Here is a 23905-nt window from a genome sequence, read left to right on the forward strand (position 1 = left end):
AGTGTCAATTTTACCATCTTGTTTAATTCTACTCAGATTTGCATTGAGATACCCATTTTGTATATTATGTTAGATGATGGTCTGAACCACAAAAGGATCTGAGGAAATTAATAGCTGCTATAAATCAGTCATGTTTCATTATATACACTTATATTTTTTCCCTCTTAACTGAAAAAAAACCCAACCAGGTTTCAAAGTTTCACCTCCCTAGATTTTTTTTAAAGCTTTTGTAACATAATCAGAGAAGCACTTCCATGATAGATCAGCTTCTATAAAATACTAATTAGACATTCATTCATGTAAGACAAATGTATATTTAATCAATTTCTTTGCCATATGCATATTTTTCATATACATATTCCTCACCCTTAAAGAAAGGATAATTCTGTTGCATATTTTTACAATTTTATAACAAATAAATGTTAATAGCTCCAGTGCTAAAACATTTTGGTATTTCATGTACTATTTTCAGGTTCTTCAATGTGGATAGTAGAAATGATTTTTTGGCTATATTTCATCCTGTCTTTCACTTTTATGGCTGTTCTACTTTGGCAGTGAAACAGGAACAAATGATAAATGTATGCTTTTTTGCAAGGACAACTTATGCCCACAAAAAGAGAGGCAGTTACTGAAAAATATCATCTATTCATATTATGTAGGATGCTAAACACAGCATCGTAGGTGCCTTTGGTTTCAGACATATACTGGTTGTTCTATAAGCTCAGCAATAAAAATTCCTAACAGTTTCTAAAAAATAATAACTACCTAACATGGGATTAGATGTTCTGTGGCAATTTGGAATAAATTAGTGTTGCAATCTATTTTAATGAGGGGGGAAAAGTTATCTTTGAACTAAAAATCACTTACTGTTTGGATCTGGAAAACATGACCTTATCATACATTGACACTGTGAAAATATGACATAATCTAAGATATGCAATTGGAAGTGTAAAAGAAACTTTTTTGAAGACCCCAAGTGCTTTATCAACATATATTAATTTTAAGCATGAATTAATATTCAGGACGTTAAGGAAAAACAATAAGCCTTCCTAGTTAAAAAAAATCCAAAACAAATAAACAAAAAATCTCACAAAATTGTAGGATACAAAATAACCCAGAAAATGTAACTGAAATGCAGAAAAGATCAATAACTATCAAAATTACAAGTTTGAAAGTGAGAACAAAACATAATTAAGTTTAAATGACTAACAAAACTGAAGAAGTGTATAGAATATTATAGTACACTTGCCTCATCTTCTAAAAAGAAGAAAACTAAAACTCTGGTTTTGGAATGACGTAGGAAGATTTATCACTCTAAATGATACTGCAGAGGGTACAGAAGCTTATCATATAACAAAGGAGGCATTAGACATTTCAAGGAGATTTTTGAAGACAAAGTTCCACCTAATATTCTAAGTGGAACTTGCTGAGAGCCACTTTCTGAATTACCAGTATTAACTTCTAATAAGATCTAAGAAAATTGGAGTAATGCCAAGGAAATGGAATTTGCCACAACAACTTTAATAATTTGGGGAGTGGGGAACCACTAAAAATGGTGCTCCAGAAAACAATAGATTTGCTAATCACAAGAAAAGCAGATCGTTCTGGCATATATGTTAAACGTGTAGTAATAGCAATAAATGTTAAAGTATAACTAATACCATAAGTTCCTGGACAGTGCGAAAGCAACACACACTCTTTTGCTGACAAAATTATGTCTTTTTGATATAGCTATTAAACTAGTTGATTGCTGCAGAATACTTAGATATGCTCAAGTTATTACATCCTGTATCTTTTTAATTTGAAGGTTTGCATTAACCAGAATATGAGACACATAAAACAAAAGCCAAACCTGTCTTTCTGCTCAGTTTCAAAATGCTGTTACTATGGGTTTGTTTATAAACAAAATTGTTTCTAGAGGATTCATCCTGGCTGATTAGTTCACAGTGATATGGTAGTTTTTAACAAAGAAGACTGATGACTGTGGCCAATCTAAATCCAAACATAGAAAGGGTCAAATATCTCCATATGACACGCAAAACACATCTAAGACCTAAGAAGGAAAAAGATATCTGTAGAAGGGGAGATTCTGGCTTGGAAAACAAAGACACCAAAAGAGATTTCTAATAGCTAAAAGTGTCAGTATGGGCTTAGTACAAAGCTGTGGCAACACCAAGAATATCACCTGTGAATAGAAAACAGTCCGTGCCTTTGGTGAAAAAACTACAGCCATACAACTCTAGCACCTACACCTCATGACAAATGAAAAGACTAAGAGAAGAATTACAAAAAACTACCTGGACTTCACCTCACTTGACGTTGTAAATTCAACTTTCTTGGTTTACTCAACTCCAGAATACTAGCAGGAGAACTGACTTTTACTTGTTTTCATCCACTGATAGGCTACTTAGGCAAAATAGGCTACACTGGACAGACACTGACTTTAGGTAAATTCATTTTGGAAATCAAATGTGGCTTAGCAAATGATGTGATGAACTCCCATCATTTGGATTCACATTAAACAGTCTTATACTGTATAACACAATGTCATATTAAAGATATCTAAGTTATGTTTGAACACAAAACACATATGTGGACTCAGGTAACTTACGTAAACGAGGTGAATATATATATATATATGTAGATGTGCTAGGGAAAAGAAAGATAGGTTTGCCTGTCATGATCATCCTTTGCAGCATTAAGTTACTCTGGTTTTCCCTTCATTTCATAGCTTTAGGGGGAAAAAAGTATTGATCTGCATTTCTCCCTACATGTTCTTTAGGTAGGCTACACTAAGACTGGGCAAAGTAAGATCTTGTCTTCAAGCCTGTTAGCCATTATATGCAAGAAGCCAGGAAGCAATTTTTTTCCCCCACTGATACACTACTGAGGGCAAAGAGAAGAGGCAGAGAGAGACTCAGCACAGAGAGAGGATCATGTTGGACCATTCCTTTCAGGTATCAGAAAGGATTTCTTTAGGTTGTGTTTAGATCAAATGCTCAGTTCTAATGCCAGATTTGGGTCTGGGAAAGAATTACTTCCCAGGTTTCACTGGCAGAAATGTTTTATGCTGTCTTCTGCAGTTCAAAGCTAGACAGTCTGCTATGATCATCTGACATTTACTAGTTAACCTATCCACTGCTAGTAGTGGATCTGTGGTGTTTCTGACAGTTCGATCTCTGCTATTCCCTCCCTTTTACTCATTAGAGTCAACCCATAGAGTCCCCTAAATTAATGAAATCTTTGAGGGAGTTCTTGTTGTTTTGGCACAGTGTTGTTCCTTCAAATTTTTCAAGATTTAGTGCAAAGCCTTAACACAAAGTGGTCTAGACGCATATCCGAGGCTATCTGGTTCCATGGACTGAGGTCTTGCAAAGCTTATAATTGGTTCATGCTTTAAGAACTACTGTTTTCATTCAACAACATCCTCAGGCTGAACAGAACATATAAGTAGAATAGGAGATATAAAAATTTTAGATCAAATCACCAAATAGTCTCAGCTGGCCCTGCATTATTAAAGCTACAAAAATGTTCTGAAATTTTCAGTAATACAATTAAGATGTGAAATTAGCATGATTTCATATGCTTCATAATGAGCAAGGGGGTCAGTTCAGCTCCACAGGTGCTTAGTAGAGTTCATAGGTTACTATTCACGTTTACAGATGAGTATGGCAGCACCAGCCACACATGTAAGTACTTCATGCGGATTTGCTTGATATAGATAAGAAAGAAAGATAAGGATATTTACATCACTAGTATTTTGAAACTTCTCATTCTCATTTTTCTCAGAAACCTCCAGTGTGTAGTTATCAAAGTTAGAAAAATGATTTTGTTACTTATTGCACATTAGCATTTGTGAAACAACTAAAGCTTTAACAGAAAAGGAGATAAATGCTTGCTTTAAAATTCCCCTAAGCCATTCAGCACACCAAAGACTTATCAGTGTGCATATGGAATTTACTGTTCAAGATTGAAGAGATTAGAGGTTTTTCTGCACAGCACCCCTTTCTGCCTTCTTATCAAAGCAATTTAGGACAACAGCCCCAGATAACATTTATATATATAAAATTGAATAGGAAATGGTAAGTGCTTCTTTCTGCATCCAACTCATTATATAAAAATCCAGAGGGAGGTAGGTGAGTGTGATCCATATTTTATTTCTTGACAGCTTTCTGAGCTATACTTGCGTGTAAACAGTTTCTTCATCTGGGCAACCTTATTTACAGCTTAACTGCTGTGTTAAAGTACTTACTGAGAAAGCTGTAAAGGAAACAAAAAAAACCCCAAACCAAACAGAACTCCTGAGGCAAGAAACTTCTAAAAGCACAACAAAATCTTTAACACAAATTTAGAAATGACCATTTCTCCTGAGAAATTTTATTATTTTTAGGAATTACATGTTCCGCAGTCTTTTGGGGACTGCTGTTTAAAAAGTGGAAGATTAAATATTTTTTTTTTTTAAATAAATGTTTTCTTATTAAGACTTCAAGCAACTAGAAGGGTAATCAAATTGATGCAACAAAGAGTAGTTAAACATCAAAAAACTACAATAATCTGTGCACTAGCTTCTACCTACTGATGACACGAATTTATCAAAGAACAATTTGAAATTCAACACAAGCATCAATACTGTAAAGCTTTGGAGAGTCCAGAGAACTCCACAGCATCAAAACTAATGGTTTTCTTTAGTGCTGAATTTGTTTTCCAAATGCCCTGAGAGGAGGTGAGTTTTAACCATTTCCTACAGCATGAAGGGCAACAATTTTACAGATTATGGCTGCAAACCAGGCAAGAGGGACATTTAATCTCTGAGTTGATTGCTAAAGCTTACATAGAGTGACTTCAATACCTTTGGACAATTAGTGGATCCAAAGTTTTCTACAAGAGATATGTTTGAATATATTACCTTTAAGTGTGCTCTACCAACAAAATTCAGCCTGTGCAAGCTTCTACTTAAAGCTGTGTTTGATATGTTTGTCTTGGATTGGGACAAGAACTACAATCTCTTTTCTGTTTCAGCAGCTCTCATAACACAAACAATGAACAAATCATTAATAATAAGCATTATTACTAGAGAAGAAAAAATTCTGAAGTTACCTCACTGCAGTTTTTTTCCATGTAAGCTGGAAAAACATCATTTTAAATGATCTTGCAAGCTACATATATCATGCCACATGCTCAGGAAGGCAGAATAGGGGATGTAAATAACGTCTCTGGCATGAGCAATGTCATGAAATACTTACCTAAAACTAAAGCAGGAGTAACAGCAGAAATTGTCAAACTTGTTGACTCACTACATTCTGTGCTGAAACACAGCACATGCATATCTAAAATATCATCTTTATGCTTGATGTAGAGAGGAAGGAAAGGGTGAAGCCTTTCTATACTTGTCTTCGTTAGGAAAAAGCTGGGTTCTAATTTCAAGTCAGATAATTAAATTTCAGTTAAAATTAGACAGCAAAATGTCAGAGTTCAAGCAAATTAAAACTCAAGATAAAGTCTAAACTATCCTATTGACTTTAAGAAAGGCTCTTAAGTCATGTAGAAACTACAAGGTGCCTTTTATCCATAGATTTTTATTGTGTTTTAGCATAGATACACCTGTTCTGTTAACAAACACCCATGCATTTTAAGCTACCTCTGACCTGTGTTGCAGACTTTTGCTGCTTCCCCACTTACTGCTGTGCAGATGAGCCTGTGAGCTTAACAGAAGCAAAGTGTGTCAGTCCGCAAAGCAGCAAGTAATTTTGCTGCTGCCAAATGCAAAGGTGAACTTCACCTGGCAGCTCTCAATAGGGAGTACCCAAGACCTCCAATTTTAACAGGCTTGGAACAAGCAATCATATCACCCATGCATCCCCCACCTCACCTCCAAAGATTTAAATAGAGCTTTTTTTCCCAGTTATTTCAGCTCTAATTTCCACACCCAGGTCAGGCAGAATCACTTCATATTAAGAAAAATTCAACAGCAAATCAGTGGCCAGTCACCCTCGGAAAGACTGCTCTGCTTACTCTCCTTAGGCTAATCTCTTACCTCCTTATCCCCTCACCTTCTCTTTTACACGCCAACAGCTTTCACCCTACATCCTCCAGCCCTGCTTTGCTGCTATGTCTGAACACTGGCTGTAGGATGCCATTCCTTTCTGCTTTTCCAGTCCTGCTCCTCCTTCTCTCTAGCCTTCAGACTTATCACCTTCCCCTAACAACCCCACACAAGGCAAACCAGAAGTCCTGTTAGGCACTAAGTCCCTCAGATGCATGCAGAGAAAATAAACAGTGATTGACAAATCTCATAAAACCATTTGGTACAACCAACCTCAGACTTAACCTTGATTTAGCCATGGATCCCATGGCTAACTAGTTCAAGCTGCATGGATTCTCTCAGCCTATTATTGCTACTACTGATAAGATATGGGCATACATCTCTTCCAAAAAAAAAAGAATTCTTGTAAGAAATGTGATATCTCTAAAACTCATACAAAGTTACACTGAAAGATTAAAGAAAATGGATTTGTATAAAAACAAACCCAAGTTTTTTCAGCCATGAAAGCATCTGCTTTAAAAAAATGTTATCTATAAGCAGTTGCAGTTCCTAATATATTTATATATTTTGCTCCAATTAAGCTTCTACACACCATCCACAGCAGTAAACATCAGAAGTCTGGGACCAACATTACCCTAATGTCTTCCAAGTTTGCAATTACCATGGCTACATGCTTTTGTAATATTTTCATTCTAAATTTCTGAAGCCAATACCATGATCTAACTGAAAAGTGCTAACTTATTCCTTTCCCTATTTGAGTGTTCTAATGTCTTTTACTCAGCTATTTGTGACCGTTTTCTTTTTCACAAGCTTCCAGCGTGAAAATCCATGCCCTAGCAATGCTCAGTTCCTATGAAAAGACAACTTATTTCATAGTTGGGCATAAATGAGCTGGGAGCTCTGAGCAAGTCCGTAGGGTTTTGGAACTGTTTGGTGACCTGTCTTGAATTAAAGCTCTGTAGGACATGTCACATCCTTTACCAAGCCATCCCTTTCTAAATTTCTGTCATGCTCACATTCACACACAGACACATCCACTCAGTGAATGGTATGAAAACACCAATTTAGACTGGTGCTGAACAAAGGAAAAAAAAGATGACATTAAAAAAATGGAGGTTCTGCTTAGTGCATAATGCAGGTTGCAATCCTAAATGATAAAAAAAGATTGAAAACCATACAGTGAAATTCACCAAGTTATCCTATTTATCCTTAAGATGTTTTCCAGAATAATACCCCTTTTCCAATTTCAAAAGCACAATATGTGTTTTGTATAATCTCAATTTGTAATCCCTGTTAAAAAAAAAAAGAAAAAAAAGAGATAATTCAGAGGTAAAAATTGATCTCGTGGCCAGCTGAACCTCTTTACCCATAAACAGTATTATTTTACCTGAAGCTGTTGATTTCCAACATTTTTTCCCTTCAGGCTTTATTTTTTTAAAATAAATCCTGCTGAGATTAGACATGTGATCAACATACAGCAGCATAACAATTTAGGATTAGTCAGATGATTCAATAACTGCCCATGGCACACTTCTAGTTTGCAGAAAATGCTAGGTAATATAACTCAGTTTACCTCTCTTTTACTGTGAACTAAACAAAGTTGAAAAATCCTGCACCTTTAGGGCAAAGAATATATATATAAGCAGTAACCAGGGGATTGGGTGATGCATGATTTTTTATTAGACTACAGTAATTCAGTCCTGTGCTTGAGACCTAGATGATTTAGGTATATTAACCCCATTGATTTTCAGAGCAGTTTCCTACACCACCTCCCTCTCCTAGATCGTAAGACCAGCTCTTCTCTTATTTATTTTATTTTTTTCATCTTCCTTTATGTGATTTTACATTGATTGTCATTAACTAGCAATACTTTCCCCAAAGTCCAAGCTCTTTGATCTATCTGATTATTTGAGCCAATGTTATTTAATTATATATAGATAATGGTATTAGAATCTGGCCAGAGATCTTTTAGGAAAGATTCCAGGAAAAATTAGTGTTATATTGCTTGAAGAACAACTTATCTGTCCCTATATAAACTCTTATTTTTTCTATTCTACTGCTGGTATAAACCTAGATGTTCCTAGTAAATCTCCTAGAAACACTTAATTCGAACGGAAGCATGATTTTTCAGCTCAGCATATCCCCTCAAAATGTCTATTACCAGAATTAGCTTGATGATTTTCTTTTAGATGCTGACTCGATAAGGTGAGGGAGATGATATTGATTTTAAATAGGAAAAGAAAGTAATGCTTATTTTACACCTGTCACTTAGGAATCTGGGTTATTATGAGGTCAAATAAAGTTTAAAAGAAAAAAACCCCAACAGATATTAAGTAATAAAACCCCTAAAAGTAGGGGGTTTATATAATAAATACTTAATATATAATAAAATATATACTATATAAATAAAAATATATATAATAAAGTAATAAGTCTTTATAACAGCCTGTTGCAGCTGCTGAAGGGAAAACATTTTTTTTCTTTTTAAGAAAGATATAACAAATGGTGAACAGATACTGAGTAACAATCAATATAAACTACAGAAAATCTGACATAAAAATCTAGACCTTTCTGGGAAAGAGAAGGAAATCACTGATAGCCAAGGTGAAGTAAAATTACAGTTTTAGATGTATTAGGAAAGAAATGCTAATCTGCAACTTTAGTTCCTTTGGACAAGTGGAACCCCATTATGAGAGAAGCTATTAATAATCTTGTAGAAAACCCAGATGTATTAAATAAATACTTATCTAATTTTGGAATGGAGCAGCAAAGCATGGTTGTATCATATCAGATGCTAAATTACAATCCAGTGTATCCTAACTAAGAATCATCAGGTAGTAACATTTTAAACCAGTATTACTAAACATTTAACAAGACGTCACTTCTGTAGGTTGATGAAAAAATAGGAAAAAGAAATATGTCATTTACAAGCCATAGATGAGTAGAGTTGTGGATTCTCCTTTCTCTGAAGAAGATCTGATGTCCTTCAGGAAAACATGTTTTAGCCAAACACAGTTTATTGGAATTAATATTAATATTTGGATTAAATATAATATCTTACATTTAAGGTTGAACTAGATGGTCAAAATTTTTCTTTTTTATTAGAATCTTTATGAACTGAAAGGTCATATGAAACTACATATAACTGAAATCTCAGATGTATTGTGTTGACATAGGTAACAGTGAGAAGAAACTAGACCAAATTTTATACTGCTAGAAAGTAAAGAAATTAAGTATCCCAAGATACGAAGTGTAGGTCCCAATGGACTTGCAATCTAAAAAGGAATATCAAAAGCCACCATTGTACCAGCAGGATGGAGTTTTGTTAAGTAGAAAAATTTGTTCACTTCCACAGCTTAAACAGAAAAAGAAATCTTATTGAGGAGCATGATCATTAAAGAAAATAATGTAAAAGGATTAGAATTAGTCCTTAAGCAACAGTACACTTAAAATAGTAAAAACATTTCCCAGTAATGTTTTCTCCTGGCCATTAGCACTTCAGAATATTGTGGAAACAACCCCGTTTTATTTGTGTGGGCAGTCACAGAGGTTGGGAACCTCATTTCAGAGACACATTACACCTCCATTCAAAGCAGCTCTTTTTTAGAGGTCTTGTGGCATTAGCTGGATGACTAGCATTCAGATGAACAATGGAAATGTAGTTTAAAGCTGCAAATTCTTAAAATCCTCAATGCAAGGATATCACATTCATGTAATATGATGGACCTCTGAAAAAGAGCTTCTGCTAATGTGGAATTAATATAATTCATAGGCTTTGTTCTGTTAAAGTCACCACTGAATACACTAAGCTGTTTTACCAGTCAAATTTCTCCAGTGAAAAGAGTTTATTTACGATTGAACACCAAGATGCTTGTCACTGTACAGCACATGAGGAGTGGCATGGTCCCTGTTCTAAGGCAGAGCTATGACGTATGTTCTCAGCCTTGCTCCATCACAGTTTGACAAATTGACAATGTTTTTAGTGATTTTAATGGAGCAAGATCTATTCTCAAGTGTGACGGATTGTAACAGAACTGATTCCCCAAATCCATCTGTAACTGACAGACTGATTTGCTCTTCCTTACTGTTTGTTCTTACAGTGTAAGGTAATGGGATACTGAAGTCATACCCAAGTGGAAATACTGTTTTATTTGGGTAAGTTATCCATTAATAGAAAAACTGAAATCTGAAGGCACTAGTGGCTTGAACGGCTACTGCGGTAACAAAAGTCACTCCCTTCAGGAGTGTATAGTATAGTATAGTACAGTACAGTATAGTATAGTCTGGTCAGTGTTAATGCAGTAGCATGGTATGCTCTACCACATACCATACTTAGGCTGCTGTACCTATTACTGTGGGCATGCTGGGACACGTAGAATGACCAGCACACCAACGTTCAACCAGAGGTTTTAATTGCAACTCTTTACCATGCTGAGAGCCCATGAATTCAAATTCCGATATCATGAAACTGAACACAAGACCACAAACTTAAAAAATAATAAGTCACATTCTTTTATCTGCTTCCTTGATTTTCAGCCTTTTGGGTTCACTTTTTCAAGTTACTCTCCTTAACTATGAGGGTGTTAAACAGGGAAGAGCTAATCTTAGTTCTACAGTAGCTGATACACCAGAAAAGCATTACATATCGTGACCTTTACAATAACATACTAAGCACTGAAGATTTTCTTTTTTATAAACTATGCTCTAACTTTTAAAAACAGGCTCAATCCATTAACATACTGAGTAACTAAAATATATTATATTGACTTTTCTACAAACAAAGATACAGAATTTGGAGTCCTGAAATAAAAGCAAAGAACTAAAAATATTACATGGGTAATTTTCTTAATAGAAGCTGCAGAAATATGGCAGAAAGAAGCAATTCCAAAGAGTGAAGAAACATCAATCATATAACTTATCTTTTCATTAAATTCAATGTGTGTGAAGCAGATGTCGTTGTTAGGTATTCCATGAACACAGTTCACTTTACACAAATGCTGGAGACAGCAATGAAATGGTCAAACAAGTAAAACATTCAGTGGGCAATGGGGCAACTGCTTCGTGCATTTAAAATTCTTTGACCAATTCCAAGGGGGAAACCTGAAATATTTTTCTCAGAAATTACCTCATGCAGCTTGACAACAGTTCACATAGGGCATTATCCACAAATCATAAAAAAAATATGAAAAAGACCACATGCAAGCTCACAAAAAATATGGTAAACTATCAAGCATCTAAGCATTTTCTTGCAAATTACCTAGATGGCTAATTAAAAGACTTAAATCTTATTGAAAAATATAGTGTTGTTTTACCATCGTGTTATAGGATAGTAAACCTAAATACAAACTTTGTCTGATTGTGGCTATAATGCAAGTCAGTTACACTCTGTATAACAGGGTAGTTTTAACTTTCTATATCTTTTGAAAGGAAACATAACACAGTGAAAATTACATACAAAATTATTACTACAGCATTTCCCAATGTGTGGATTGACAATAGGTGAAACAATTGATTTGTCACACTGCTTTTTTTTTTACAGTGGCACCACATCTTAGACAAAAAGATGAAGAGTCAGTTCTTAAGTGCTCTTAGCACTCTTAAGTGCTCAGAAGCCTGTGACTCCAGTGTTACAAGTCTCATTGTGAAATAGGAAGTAGGAAAGAAAAATAATCTGTCTGAAGAGATCCATTTATGACAACTGAGAAGTGGAACAGTGACTATATTTGCCAGAAGCATAGATGCAGAATACCTTGACCCAGCTATAAGCTCTCCCCAGAATAGTAAGGAATGACATATGGTAAATGGTGCGTATTTCAGCTTATACTCATGAGGTTTCTATCATCTTACATGTGCTTTTTAAAAGGCCTTTATCCTGCATAATCCACTTACTTTGTTTTAGGTATTCCTTCACAAAATCTAATTTCAGAATGGAGCCTGTTCAGTAGTTCTTTAAGTACTTGTTTCTTCAATTTTACCTATAACTTTGATGGGACATGGCACAATACATAAGGATCCCTTCTTGTAACCAGTTCACCAGTAGTTAATGTTCATTTTGGCCTCAGGAAAAGCAAGAATGCTCCAATGAGCAGTTTTTTTAACTGTAAGGTATCTCCCAACTTCAGGTGTAGTAAGCAACATTTTGGGGCAGTGATTTCTTAAAACTTTGGTTAGATCTACAAGTATACATTTTTTCATTCTAAGAGAAGCTGGCTAACGATGTGTAACAACAACATCACACCTTTGCAAATGAAGAGGAGGAGTTAGCAAAGCCAATACAAGTCAAATTTTCAGAGTGCCTCCATTATCATAACATTTATCTGCATCTACCTGAAGATACAGATATGTTTCCATGCAAATGATCACTTCTGAATTACTGTGGCTTATGCTTGTCTCCTTTATGTCCTGGTGGATGTTTCTGTGCTTGGAAACAGCATCTTGTGTACAGATGAGCACCTGTTCTCCTTACAAGTGTATGTAAGGATGGTATTTGAAAAATTTCTAATAATAAGGTGGTCTTGCCAACTTCAGTTTGATGCTTTGAGTGAGAATCTTTAGGAAATTTATTACCACTTTTCAACATAAACATTTTGTACTGTTTTTTCACATTACTAGGTAATCCATAGTCCATGAACAATTTATTATGACCTTCCCTCCCTAATATTAGGTATGTCAACAATGTCACGCTATCCACTTTCATGTTTTGTTCAGAAGTATCCACAGATGAGACCATTTGATGCTCAGAGGTAAATTCCCAGAGATAAATTTCAACCACTCTTTTGGTGTCTACTTGAATTTTAGCATATTAGGGTCTGAAAGCACACTTTCTAAAATATGGTTCAAAACACTGCCATTTCCTTTCAAAATGCAAAGTCCTCTTAGATGTGAGGTCCCCTACACACAGATATTGTTTTACGTGACCTTCTGTGCACTTGCAAAGATATGGAATGATGATCATTTTAATAATGAAAAAGAACATGAGATAAAAAAGAAAACAATTCTTCTAATTTAAAGCAACCTAATAAAATCTATAGCATTTAATACTATCTCATCCGATTCCAGCAAATTTTGTTTAACATATATTATTTTCAATACGATGTGCACACTTGAATGACTGTGTAAGTCATGAATGATGATATGAATTTCTACTGGGTTTGCACCATATTTTTAAACTTCTACATATCAAACATCTGAGACTCGAGGGCTTCATATGATTTAAGACTGTTTTGGAAAGATTTTGAATCATTTACATTTGTGATAGACACTAATGGGCCAACAAGTCTCTCTAACCTACAGTATCATGCAACACAAATCACAGCTTTAGGACTTCTAAACATGGGGCTTTTAAAAACTGAAATTTCTGATAAAACACTTTGTTAAATAATATTTAACAAGAGAGAGAGATACACGTACAAAGAGAAGCAATCTTAGTAACCATGATTAATTTTCTCTCTTGAAAGTGTAAGCCATAGATAAAGTCTTCAGACAAGTGTGTGTGTGGGGAGAGTGGGGGAAGGGATGGGTATGGGATTTTTTTTCCACAGGTAGGCAAAGGAGAACATTGCAGAAAAATCACTTAAAATTACAGTTGCCAGTATGTTTATAAACATACTGTACAACTTTTACAATTTTATAGCTATAATTAGTACAATTTTATAGCTATAATTAGTATCCAGGGTTCTCCATCTCCATCTTCCACTAGAAACTGGATGATCCACAAATAGAAAACTAAAATTAAAAGCTAAAGGTCACTTATTTTTATAGCTCTACTCTCTATAGTTGTTTCTGGCCACCTTAGGAGACAAAATACTCCTACACCTTTGATCTTATCCAGCAAATAATGTATTACGATTACCCTGAAAGCCTATACATATTTTCTCTGAACCATCGCATTGACCTCAACTCCTGTTGAAGACATCCTGTTCAAATAGTCCTGTGAGTGAGTCTGAGCATTTAGCAATAAAGTATTGATCATTTTTGTGGTGTTACTTTCTTCAATTAAGGTATTCAATAATGTTTTTAAAATGCAAAAAAAAAAAAAAGACAGACAATATTTGAAAACTAGAATGAAACAGTTCCAGAAAGAAAAGCACTACACTGGATAGTTATGGAAAAGTAAAGGTTATGCAATAAAGAGGTTACTACTAATAAAATGAAATGAACTTGGAGAGAGATTCTCCCAGCTTTTCTCTCCAAAAGAGAGAAAACTTTACAAATGTTATTGAAAAGTAACCGAGATCCATTACGCTTCTTAGAAATATTGAAACTTTAGCCTCCCAGACATACCTGTCTACAAATGAAGGACCCAGCTACTGCCTATGCAAATCAAGGGGCGTAAACTTTGAAGTAAATAGTGCAATAAAGCAGGTAATATCACTCCCCAGCTAAAACACTTTCTAAGATAATTTTTTATGTGTTTGTTTAAATACACTTATGTTAAAAAGTTTTTCTCTCCACATCCTAATGCTTTTAGAATACATAAAACAGTCAAAAAATTCTAAAACTAAGCTAGTTTTACACTATCATTAGAAAGAGGAAGCAAAAGATTTATCTACAGGGGAATGTTAGAGAAAGTTTGCACACACTACAGAGGAAAAGACATCTGAAAGTACACTCAAACATCACATTACACAAGTTATCAAAGCACTAGCATATACAGGTAACACCAAGTGAAACATAATTTTAACTTAATTTGAGAAGCCTTAATTATGTTCCCTCTCCACCCTCTTCCCCAAAGACGCCACAAAATGGGCTGTTATTATTATTTATCTTCCGTTTACACTCTAAAGGCTAAAGCAGTTAAACCTCTAGCTAGATGTGCTCTTTTTGTATAAATAATTTAATTCAGATCAACACTCTTACTTATAAGCACCCCAAGTCAGAAGAACACTTCCATATGTATTTTTATCATGCTTAAGCATATGCTGACTCAAAAATTAGATAAGCCTAAAAGATTTTTTTAGCCACTAGATTTATTCAAACCCTTCTGCTTAAAGGAAACCCTTAACCTCTACCCTATTACATCCCTTGAACTGATGTGCAGACAACATCTCTCTGTTTTATTGTCATATCTTCACTCCCTTTGATAGCACAGCTAAAAACTAAGACCTTCTTAAGTCCAAATAAGAGTTTATGCAAGTTACATGTGTAAAAGGAGTATTATTCTATGTTCTGATAAATCCAAATAAAATCAAAGCAGATGATAGACTCTTTTTCTCCAATCCATGATTAAAGGGTTGTGATACCTCAATCTGATTACAGAGCTATAATACAGCTGAAGACCCCATCTCAGACAGATCTCCCCACTGACTTTCTGAGGCAGCAGCATCATAAAAAGAATTTTACTCGATGTTTCTCATTGGCTTTTCTCAGAGCACATAGATCATCCATCAAAGATGTGCTTGTCAAAACCACAGTGCAACAATGCCCTGAAACTTATGCTTAAATTTATGTATGCTGTCAATCCTACTACTTTCAATATAGTTACACGTGGTCTGAAACATATTCATTCAACATTTTAACAGACAACAGACCATTTAGAGGTGACTATAAACACAATCTTTTCTTTAAATTCACCACAGAGATTAAAAGGCAGTATGAGAATGTCCTGAAAATACTCCATAAACCTTTCCCCTGAGCCACAAATTTAAAACTTTAGAAACAATTATTTTGGGGAAAATTGAGCCATTATTGAAACTGTGGAGGAGGAACATTGGTATGCTACAGTACAGTGTTTGTGGTTACCAGTAACATAACTATGCAAAGAAGTCTTTTCTAGTACTATATACACTTTTCTTTTAATGTATTTAGTTACAAATATAGTTTGATTTCCTGGATGATAGACCTAAAAGCCTAACCAGAAAAGATGAAGTAAAATTTACAGAAAATCTTCTTCCTTTTATTTTTCTTACCCAGCTACTCTATTGATCGTAGAGATACCGTTGCTTTTGACTTAGTGATATAAGAAGTCCATATTTCCAGCAAAAGATATAAACAGAAAAGTAACACTGAGTAGTACACATCTGTTTTGCTTCAGATGAATACTACAGCACATAAATCAGTTAGATACAAATTATGCTCTCCTGCTCAGATTCTAATAAATACATTCATAACACAAACCAGTTATCTACACCAGTGTGGGGTGAAGGATACAACGATTATCAGAATATCACAACCTTGAGCTTACTGTTTTTAGAAAGATGTCCAGGCAGATCAAGTGGAATTATTTCATTTTGTATTCCTTAAAATGGAATGTGGAGTCATTTATGACTGACTAGAGTCATAACCTGACTCTACACAAGACAAAAGATAATTCTCGATGATCTGCATTGAAGAATGTAGGTTTCTTACTGCAGTGCTTGAGTATCACTGAATGTGAATTGCTTGCATGAACATGAAAGAGTCCACCGAGATCTAATACTGAGTGTAAAAGGGGAAAAATAGACATTAAATCTAATGAAAAAACAATGTCCAAAGGAGGAAACACAAATATTTATCCGTCATAACATCTGATTATTCCATAAGCCACACTACCTACTAGCCTTACTTTCTACAGTAAAGCTGTCAGAGAAATAGCATAAACTTTTCAAAATTTTCATAAGAAAAACTTCTGTTAAACTAAAGACTTTCTGAGTTGTTGCTTAGTGTTTAAGAAGTTTTCTTTAGTTCTCCTAGAGAAGATCATAAAGTTGCTTTTAATATATGAGTTAAGCGACATTTTTTTAGGAATAAATAGAGAAAAGCAAAGTAGAAAAGAAGTTTCAAATATGAGGATGATTATATTCTTTTGTTCATTTCCTTTCTCTCTTAGAACTTGTCCTAAGCCTTTTCATATTCAAGAAAGACATACTCAACTTTGCTTATTTCTTTAAAATAATAGCTTCTCGACCTGCATATTATCAACAGATCTGAGCTATGGTTTGTCAGTGTGACAGCACTAAGTGGTATTTTAACAATAAAAACTTGGGGAAAAATCTGTGTGACTATAGTCGGGGATTCTTTTCTATATTCACAAAGAAGTTGAAACAAGATAATACAAAAAAGAAATTGCTTTGCTACAAGGCCACCATTAGAGAAGACCTTGTCTTCTTTTTAATTCTTTAAAGGTATAAGAATTAAATGGATCATTAAAATAAAACGTTTAGAGAACAGACCAGATGACGAACTGCAACCTCTTAGATTCTATCCCAGTTGTCAGTATAGCATATTGATATTGTACATTTGCATTATTGCAGTATGAGTTTTAATCTTATGTCATTAGTTTTTAAAATCTAGTGATTTTTCAACTTGCGGTCCATGGGTCTTCTAAGTGTTTGTGAAAGGTAGTAGAAAAAAAAAGTACATTATGAACAACACTATAGTAATTCCAGGGCACATCCCTACATTGGGAAGGTTTTAGGCATCCACAGGGTGAAATGATGGCTTTCAACCTTCCCTGAGGTCAAAGGTCCCTTTTGAGTAACAGCAGGACTACCTGAATCAATTTAATGTAAAAAAGAAAAAAAAAAGTGATCTAAAGTTCAGATAAAATCTCAAACTATACAGCTAAAATTGATTTTCTTTAAAATCATGAAAGCATTTATTTCCTTTTCTATATTATACATTCTGTGAAAACCTTAAATGTCAAAAAAGAGATCCCAAACAAACCCCAAACAGATCTTACCGATGATAAAAAGAATTTCCACTGCAATGTCACTGACAGTTGTGCTTCGAGTTGTAGACAGCTCATCATGGCCAATAAAGCAAACATTGTAAGGTACAGTCACAGCAACATAAAACGTTGCCAGTAAAATAAGCCAGTCCCAGCCAGCTTTAAAAGTGCTAAAATGCAACAGTATGAATTTGGATTTTTTTGCATCTGAAACTTTATATTCTGGAAATGCTGGTTTATCTACAAAAACATTCTGAAAAAGAAAGAAAAAAATGAAATGAGACAAAACAATAATTTGATTATACAGATGCATTTCTTCCAATGCGGCCATTAGTTTTTTTAAAAAAGCGTAATGAAATATGACATACTCATATGCAGGCAAGAACTAATGCTGATTTTTTTCTAATGTAGTCCTCGCATTTATTTAGACAGATAGCTCTGTTGATGGAATAACTTTTGTGAATATTGGGGCAGGAAGAGGATTAATAAGGAACAGATTAAATAGAATGAGGAGGGGACTGAATCTAGCAAACTATTTCTTCCTCTCTTGGGTGAATTCTGACTGAAGAGCAATGTTTTTCTGCTGGACAGATAGGTTAAAGCTTTGTATATATGACGACAAAGCACTACAAATAGGAATAAATATATAGAAAGGAATAAATGGTGCTGAAGACAAAGCATCCTTCCTATACATATTTTACTGCTGTGAGGAGGTTGTTTCAGACTAATTCTAGCCTGGTCCTGTGGACGGAACAGCTGTTAGTACTTGGAGCACCTCTCCTGGTTTAGTTTTATCTGAGGGAATCCAGTTCATGTGCCTGAGACTGCTATGAACCAAAGCACAATTAGTGGGAATAACTTTTTGACTCTGTTTAAAATTGCACTCCTGATCTAAACCAAAATACTAATGTAGACCCATTGTAATACAGCTCCAGAACTGACTACCTTCATCATTAGACTATACCTAGCTTTGTCATGTGTCTCAAGTCTTTGTCATCTAACCAGCAAAGGTCTTTGCAACAGACTTCAGTCTTAAGCATCAGTTTTACATATTCTTAGCTTTCATCTTTCAGAGTTTTAAAAAAAACACCTACCCTCCTGCAAAGCAGCATATGGTACATGAACTGTCTTGTATTATTTACTAACAAAATTCTTGCTTGCTGTCATTGTGCTCCTGCTTAATACTGTTCCAGTAATTAAGAGCCTTAGAAAACAATATTGTGTATTCAGCAAGCTAAGATTACTTCTGATCTTGAAGTTATTCACTATGAATATAAAATGACAATAACTGCATGACTGCAGACTTAATTACATTTGCCTTGCCTGTCACAGCCTTTCTCTTTGTGTGATTCTTTTGAAATACTGATGTCCTTGCCTTCTCCATTCTTGGTTCTCATTCATGAATCTTAGGGGCTGAACTCTCATTGCTGTTAGCATCAGCCCATTTTTAATCGCAGAGAAGAAAATGTTCCTCTTATGACTTCCAATTCATAGCTTTCAAAATCTAGGCACTAAAGGCAGCAAATTAGTCTGACAACAAATGTTTTAAACCAGTATAGTATCATCTGCACTAGGATTTTGGCAGTACAGGAAAGTCACCAAAAGCTATTTAAAAGTCATGTTGCTAAAGAGTATTACTATACTATGAAAATATCACTGGAAGACCTCGACATATGTTGCAGATTTTTTTTTTTAATTTTTACACTTTTTCAAGTGTAATTTGAAAAATTTAACATTTTAACATTTAACAATTTAACATTTTTAGGTTTTAATTTTTTTTTTAACATTTAACATTTTTTAACATTTAACATTTACATTAAATGAAAGTGACTGTATGCCCTTTGAAGCATATACCAGCTGTGTATTTTCATGTCCTTAATCTATAACAAAGTTTTTCTGCTTTTAATGTATAACATAATAATGTCTAGGGGGATGCATCTGCACTGCTGCTTAATTTTGGTAACCAATGAAAGGAACATGCCCAGTGGCAGATCACTTTTTCAGGGTGTTCATGATCTACACCTTTTGGTTACTTTTTCCATTGTCTGTCTTCCACCCTCTCCCTAGCCATAAAAAAAAAAAAAAAAAAAAAAAAAAGACCATTTCCTTCCTGTAGCTCTGTCAAAGATTTTACCTTTTTGATGCTAATGATATATAAACAAAACAATAAATACTGTTGTGAGATTTTAAGAAAAACTGTTTCTTTTTGCTACCCCTGCTTCTAATAACTATAGGCTCTCACTGTTGGAACAGGCTCTCAGATATTATTCTAGCAAATTTTTGTATGTACATACTGCTTTCATACGCATCTCTCATTTTCCTCTGCATTAACTTTCCTCCTGAAACATAGTTCCATAGAGCAGGAGAATTATTCTTTCTCCTGAGCATATTTCTTTAGAAGTCTTTCTGCTGCTATATTTTTTGTTTTGTCTCTTGTTTGATTTGGGTTTTGCAACATTCACAGGGTGTTTATGAACTTACTTATTAGTTATAGTAACTAGAGGAAACACAGAAGTAATTCAAAGAAAGAAATATTACTACTTCAATTAGGAAATGAAAAGATAAATTTACCCTGCACAAAGCTGGAGACATTTACTTGAAACGTTGCCTAAATGAAGTGTGAACTTCTGGAGCTTACACAGCATAGAGGTTTTCAACTAGAGTAATACCTTGAGTTTCTTCATTATTTTTTGATAAATAGTAATTATTGAAATGAAATAATTGGGACAGTAAGGTAAATTGGAACCTAAAATTAAGTTCTGAGAAATTTTATGGCTTTCCTGGGCTAAATAAATGTCTGGTTACAGTAGGGCTAAATGGACTGTCTTGCTATATGAATAGTAACAAATACCATAGTAGGCAGAACTGCATCTAAGTGAACTGCACTTTACTCCTTTTCTTACTGTAAAATTATAACTAGGACATTTCTTAGGTACTCACTGACATTTTACAGCACTTGAAAAAGAAAAAGACAGTACAAAGAGTACATTTTTGAAAAAGAGAAGAATTACACCTACATTATTAATTTTTAACTTGTTCTTCTCTCTTCTTTGTAGATGCCCAGATATATGATAAAGGACAGCTCTACTCCGTCTTCGTGCTGATTCAAAATGTGACCCCGGTCTTCCTCTTCCTTTCCATTTTTCTGCAGAATAGAAGTGAGAGTCCATTAAAAATCAGGAAATGGCACTTGAACCTTTGGGAGCTGAACTACTGACATTTTAGACTTTAGTAGAAAAAGGGCTAGATGTAAAGATTATATACACCTTTTCTTAGTTTTGCTTAATTTTTTGCAGTTAGGAAAAAAAAATCCCTCTCCCAAAGGGCAAATAAAAATCACTGCAAAGTTTTAATTGTCAAATGCCTTCACACAGTTCCGAAGCAATTAGTTACAACATACAATTTCATAGATAAGAAAAATGTACTCTTCACTGTTTCAGAAAATGAAATAGTGTTTACAGACCAAAGGCAAGCATGGTAGGAGTAACCACTTAAAATGTCCTTAAGGTGTTCCTAACCTCTTACTCCAGGGAAAGAAAAAAAATAATCTCTTGTTGTGTACTGTTTAAAAACAAAGAATCTGACTTGTACTAGGCTTCCATTATGTCAGAATATGCTAATTTGCAACCTTGCTAATTAGTAATATGCAATTCTTATATTCAGGTGTTTAGATTTCTTTTCCCACCACATGGTCACTGGCATAATCACTTGACACATTCCTTGGTGACATGAAATCCGTTAAGAGTAAAGACTGAACACTGTTTTAGAAAGGTTTGTCTTTTTTCCCTCCATTCAGATGTCTATAATTGTCAATCGTGGGATCAAATTTTGTTCTTGCTTTTACAGCAGTAAATTCAAAGTAACTCCAGTGACTCTGATGGAATTACAGTGAATTGATGCCAGAGTAAATGAAAGCAGACATTTTGTGATGTGTCAGGATTAAGAAAAAAGGAATTATGGGAATAAAGGAAGAAGTTGTCTGTCAAACAGGCTTAATTAAAGTCAATTCAATGAGTACAAATTAAGGGGGAACCCCCCCCCCAAACCAATTAGCAGAGCCAGAAATTAACAACAAGCAAAATAGCTACATCTTGAAACCTGCCTAGAAAAGCAAGAAAAAGAAAGATTTGAATTATAGAAGACTGTGGTGTATTTTTGGCTTTACAACACAAAACCATACATAACAAAATGTGTAGGAAGCAAAACTTTCCAAGCTTCTCAGTGAAGAATATTTCATGTAATTCATGCAAGACCCCTGTCCAGTTGAGGATTTTTTACATGTCAGTAAAGAGGAGAAGGGGAAAAAAAAGAAAAAAAAAGAAAAAGGAAGGAAGAAACATTGCACTGCAAAACCAAATAGCTACTTGAAAGCTGGAGGAAGCAGGTGGAGAAGCCCCATACTTTCCCATCTCCAACTTGGGTGCCTGCAGGTGGTTTAAAGAGCTACAGTACATACAGGTGCCAGCTACAACCAAGAAAGGTAAACCAAAGGGGATTATTTCAGAAAATACTCAACTAAATGAAAGGTTTTGTTTGGTTTTTTTTGATTTTCATCTCTCAATCATCAAACCATTTAAAACTCAAACTAAATTTTAAAAGTGTTCTTAAGTTCTGGGTGAGAGCAAGGTGCTTATCTGTTTCTCTGAGCAAAAATGAATTTAAGTCTATTGAATCAGGTCTACACAGTAGTATTGGACAGCTGTAGTATGTTTTTGTCATATGACTTTGAAATTGTCTTTAAAACTATTTATAGGCCTCTCTTTTTTTCCCTTTCTCAACCTAAACTGCCATGTTGGATGAGGCCATTCAGTTTACTGCCTCCCAAAGTAGTCCATAAAATATGCTTCAGATCTGCTATGAGGTAGGCTGAGAAAGTGGGCAAATACATTCTCCAAAGTTTCTGACCAGCAATGCTTCCAGGACTCTTCTCATGATGTCTCATATCCAATACCTCTCTCCATGTCCTTAGCCTACAAAGCACAAGATAGTCCATGCTGGTGGGTGGTACATATAACAGCCTAGGTGATGTGATGTGATGTGATGTGTTGTGAGATCCACGCTGAACTGTGTTCTTGAAGGCAGGCACGGTGCCTTTGGGTGGAGTTTCTTTGAATATTTTCAACATTCCCAGCAATACAAGGCTCTTCCTGGATGGAAGTGGAGCTCTCTACCTCTGGTCAACCTTGAAGGCCTTCTCTTTACTCCTCCTAGATCTCCTGTGTCTTTTTAAAGATATCTTTTTAGTAGCTCCTTTTCCAGAATAACATGCAACTTTCAAGGTATGGATACACAATTGCCCGATACAACAGTGTAATAATGCCTTCAGTTTTTTTCTTAGTAATTCCTAACCTCAGATTAGCCTTTTCTTACATGCTGAGCACTGAGCTGAAAGCTGTCCATATCTCCATCTTTTTCCAGAATGGCAATAATTACTATGGAGACAGCTGATGTACACATATTCAGTTAAAGTTGTTTCTTTTTTCTTATACATTTATTGACACTTATTTTTCATTTTCTGTCCACTCTTTAAATAAAGACAAGTTCCTTATAAGATTTTAAATTTTATGTGCCAGAGGCCTGATAATGTTTTGCTTTAGATGGATCCCATCTCTCCTACATAGGTTTAGCATTCCAGCCACTAAGAATTCTGTACTCATTAACCTGCTCAGGCTGTGGGGCTTGATATGGCACTTAGAATCACACTAGTCGCATATTTGCACAGCAAATGACTTCCATCACATGCTGATTCCACTATTTGCAAAGGATTAATGCTACCTCTATGTTAATATTGGAAGTCACTCAACTCCTAGAGACAGTAAAGCACGGATAAAAAAGGAAAGCGTGACATTTATTATGAAGTAATAATACTTTTCTTTTTAAACAGAAATGGTAAAGATTTCTTATTGTAGTTATTAGCAGTGAAAAAAATACAAGTTGCCTGTGCAGATAAGATGCCATCAGACAATGCCATCACTGGAGCACGTATCAATAGCTTGTAACATAAATCAGTGAATGACATTTGTGAATTCTCCTGCTTTCTGATCTTCCCAGTGCCTTTAGGAAGAGAGGCAATCCTGAACCTTAGTAAAATATGTTGTTCACTAGGTGTGGCTTTGTATGTGTGTGATTATTGTCTGTAACCTTCACTCTTTTCCTGTCACACTCAGTTTACAGATCACTGTTCTGAAGAAGAAAGTTTATTTTTTATAAACACC

The 23905-nt window shown here is 34.8% G+C and overlaps 1 protein-coding gene across 7 annotated transcripts in view; it reads right to left on the reverse strand.

The window, feature by feature from the left end:
• The window catches only part of KCNH8 (potassium voltage-gated channel subfamily H member 8), a 212389-nt gene that overhangs the window by 91107 nt on the left and 97377 nt on the right, over positions 1-23905 (reverse strand). For all 7 annotated transcript variants that reach the window (XM_052798532.1, XM_052798498.1, XM_052798541.1 and 4 more), the window contains 2 exons: positions 20708-20835; positions 17703-17943 (listed from right to left, as the gene is read on the reverse strand). In XM_052798532.1, the coding sequence (XP_052654492.1) occupies positions 17703-17943; positions 20708-20835 (369 nt within the window). The remainder of the gene's footprint in view (positions 1-17702; positions 17944-20707; positions 20836-23905) is intronic.

The sequence above is a fragment of the Harpia harpyja genome, chromosome 1 (assembly GCF_026419915.1).
Source record: "Harpia harpyja isolate bHarHar1 chromosome 1, bHarHar1 primary haplotype, whole genome shotgun sequence".
NCBI lineage: Eukaryota > Metazoa > Chordata > Aves > Accipitriformes > Accipitridae > Harpia > Harpia harpyja.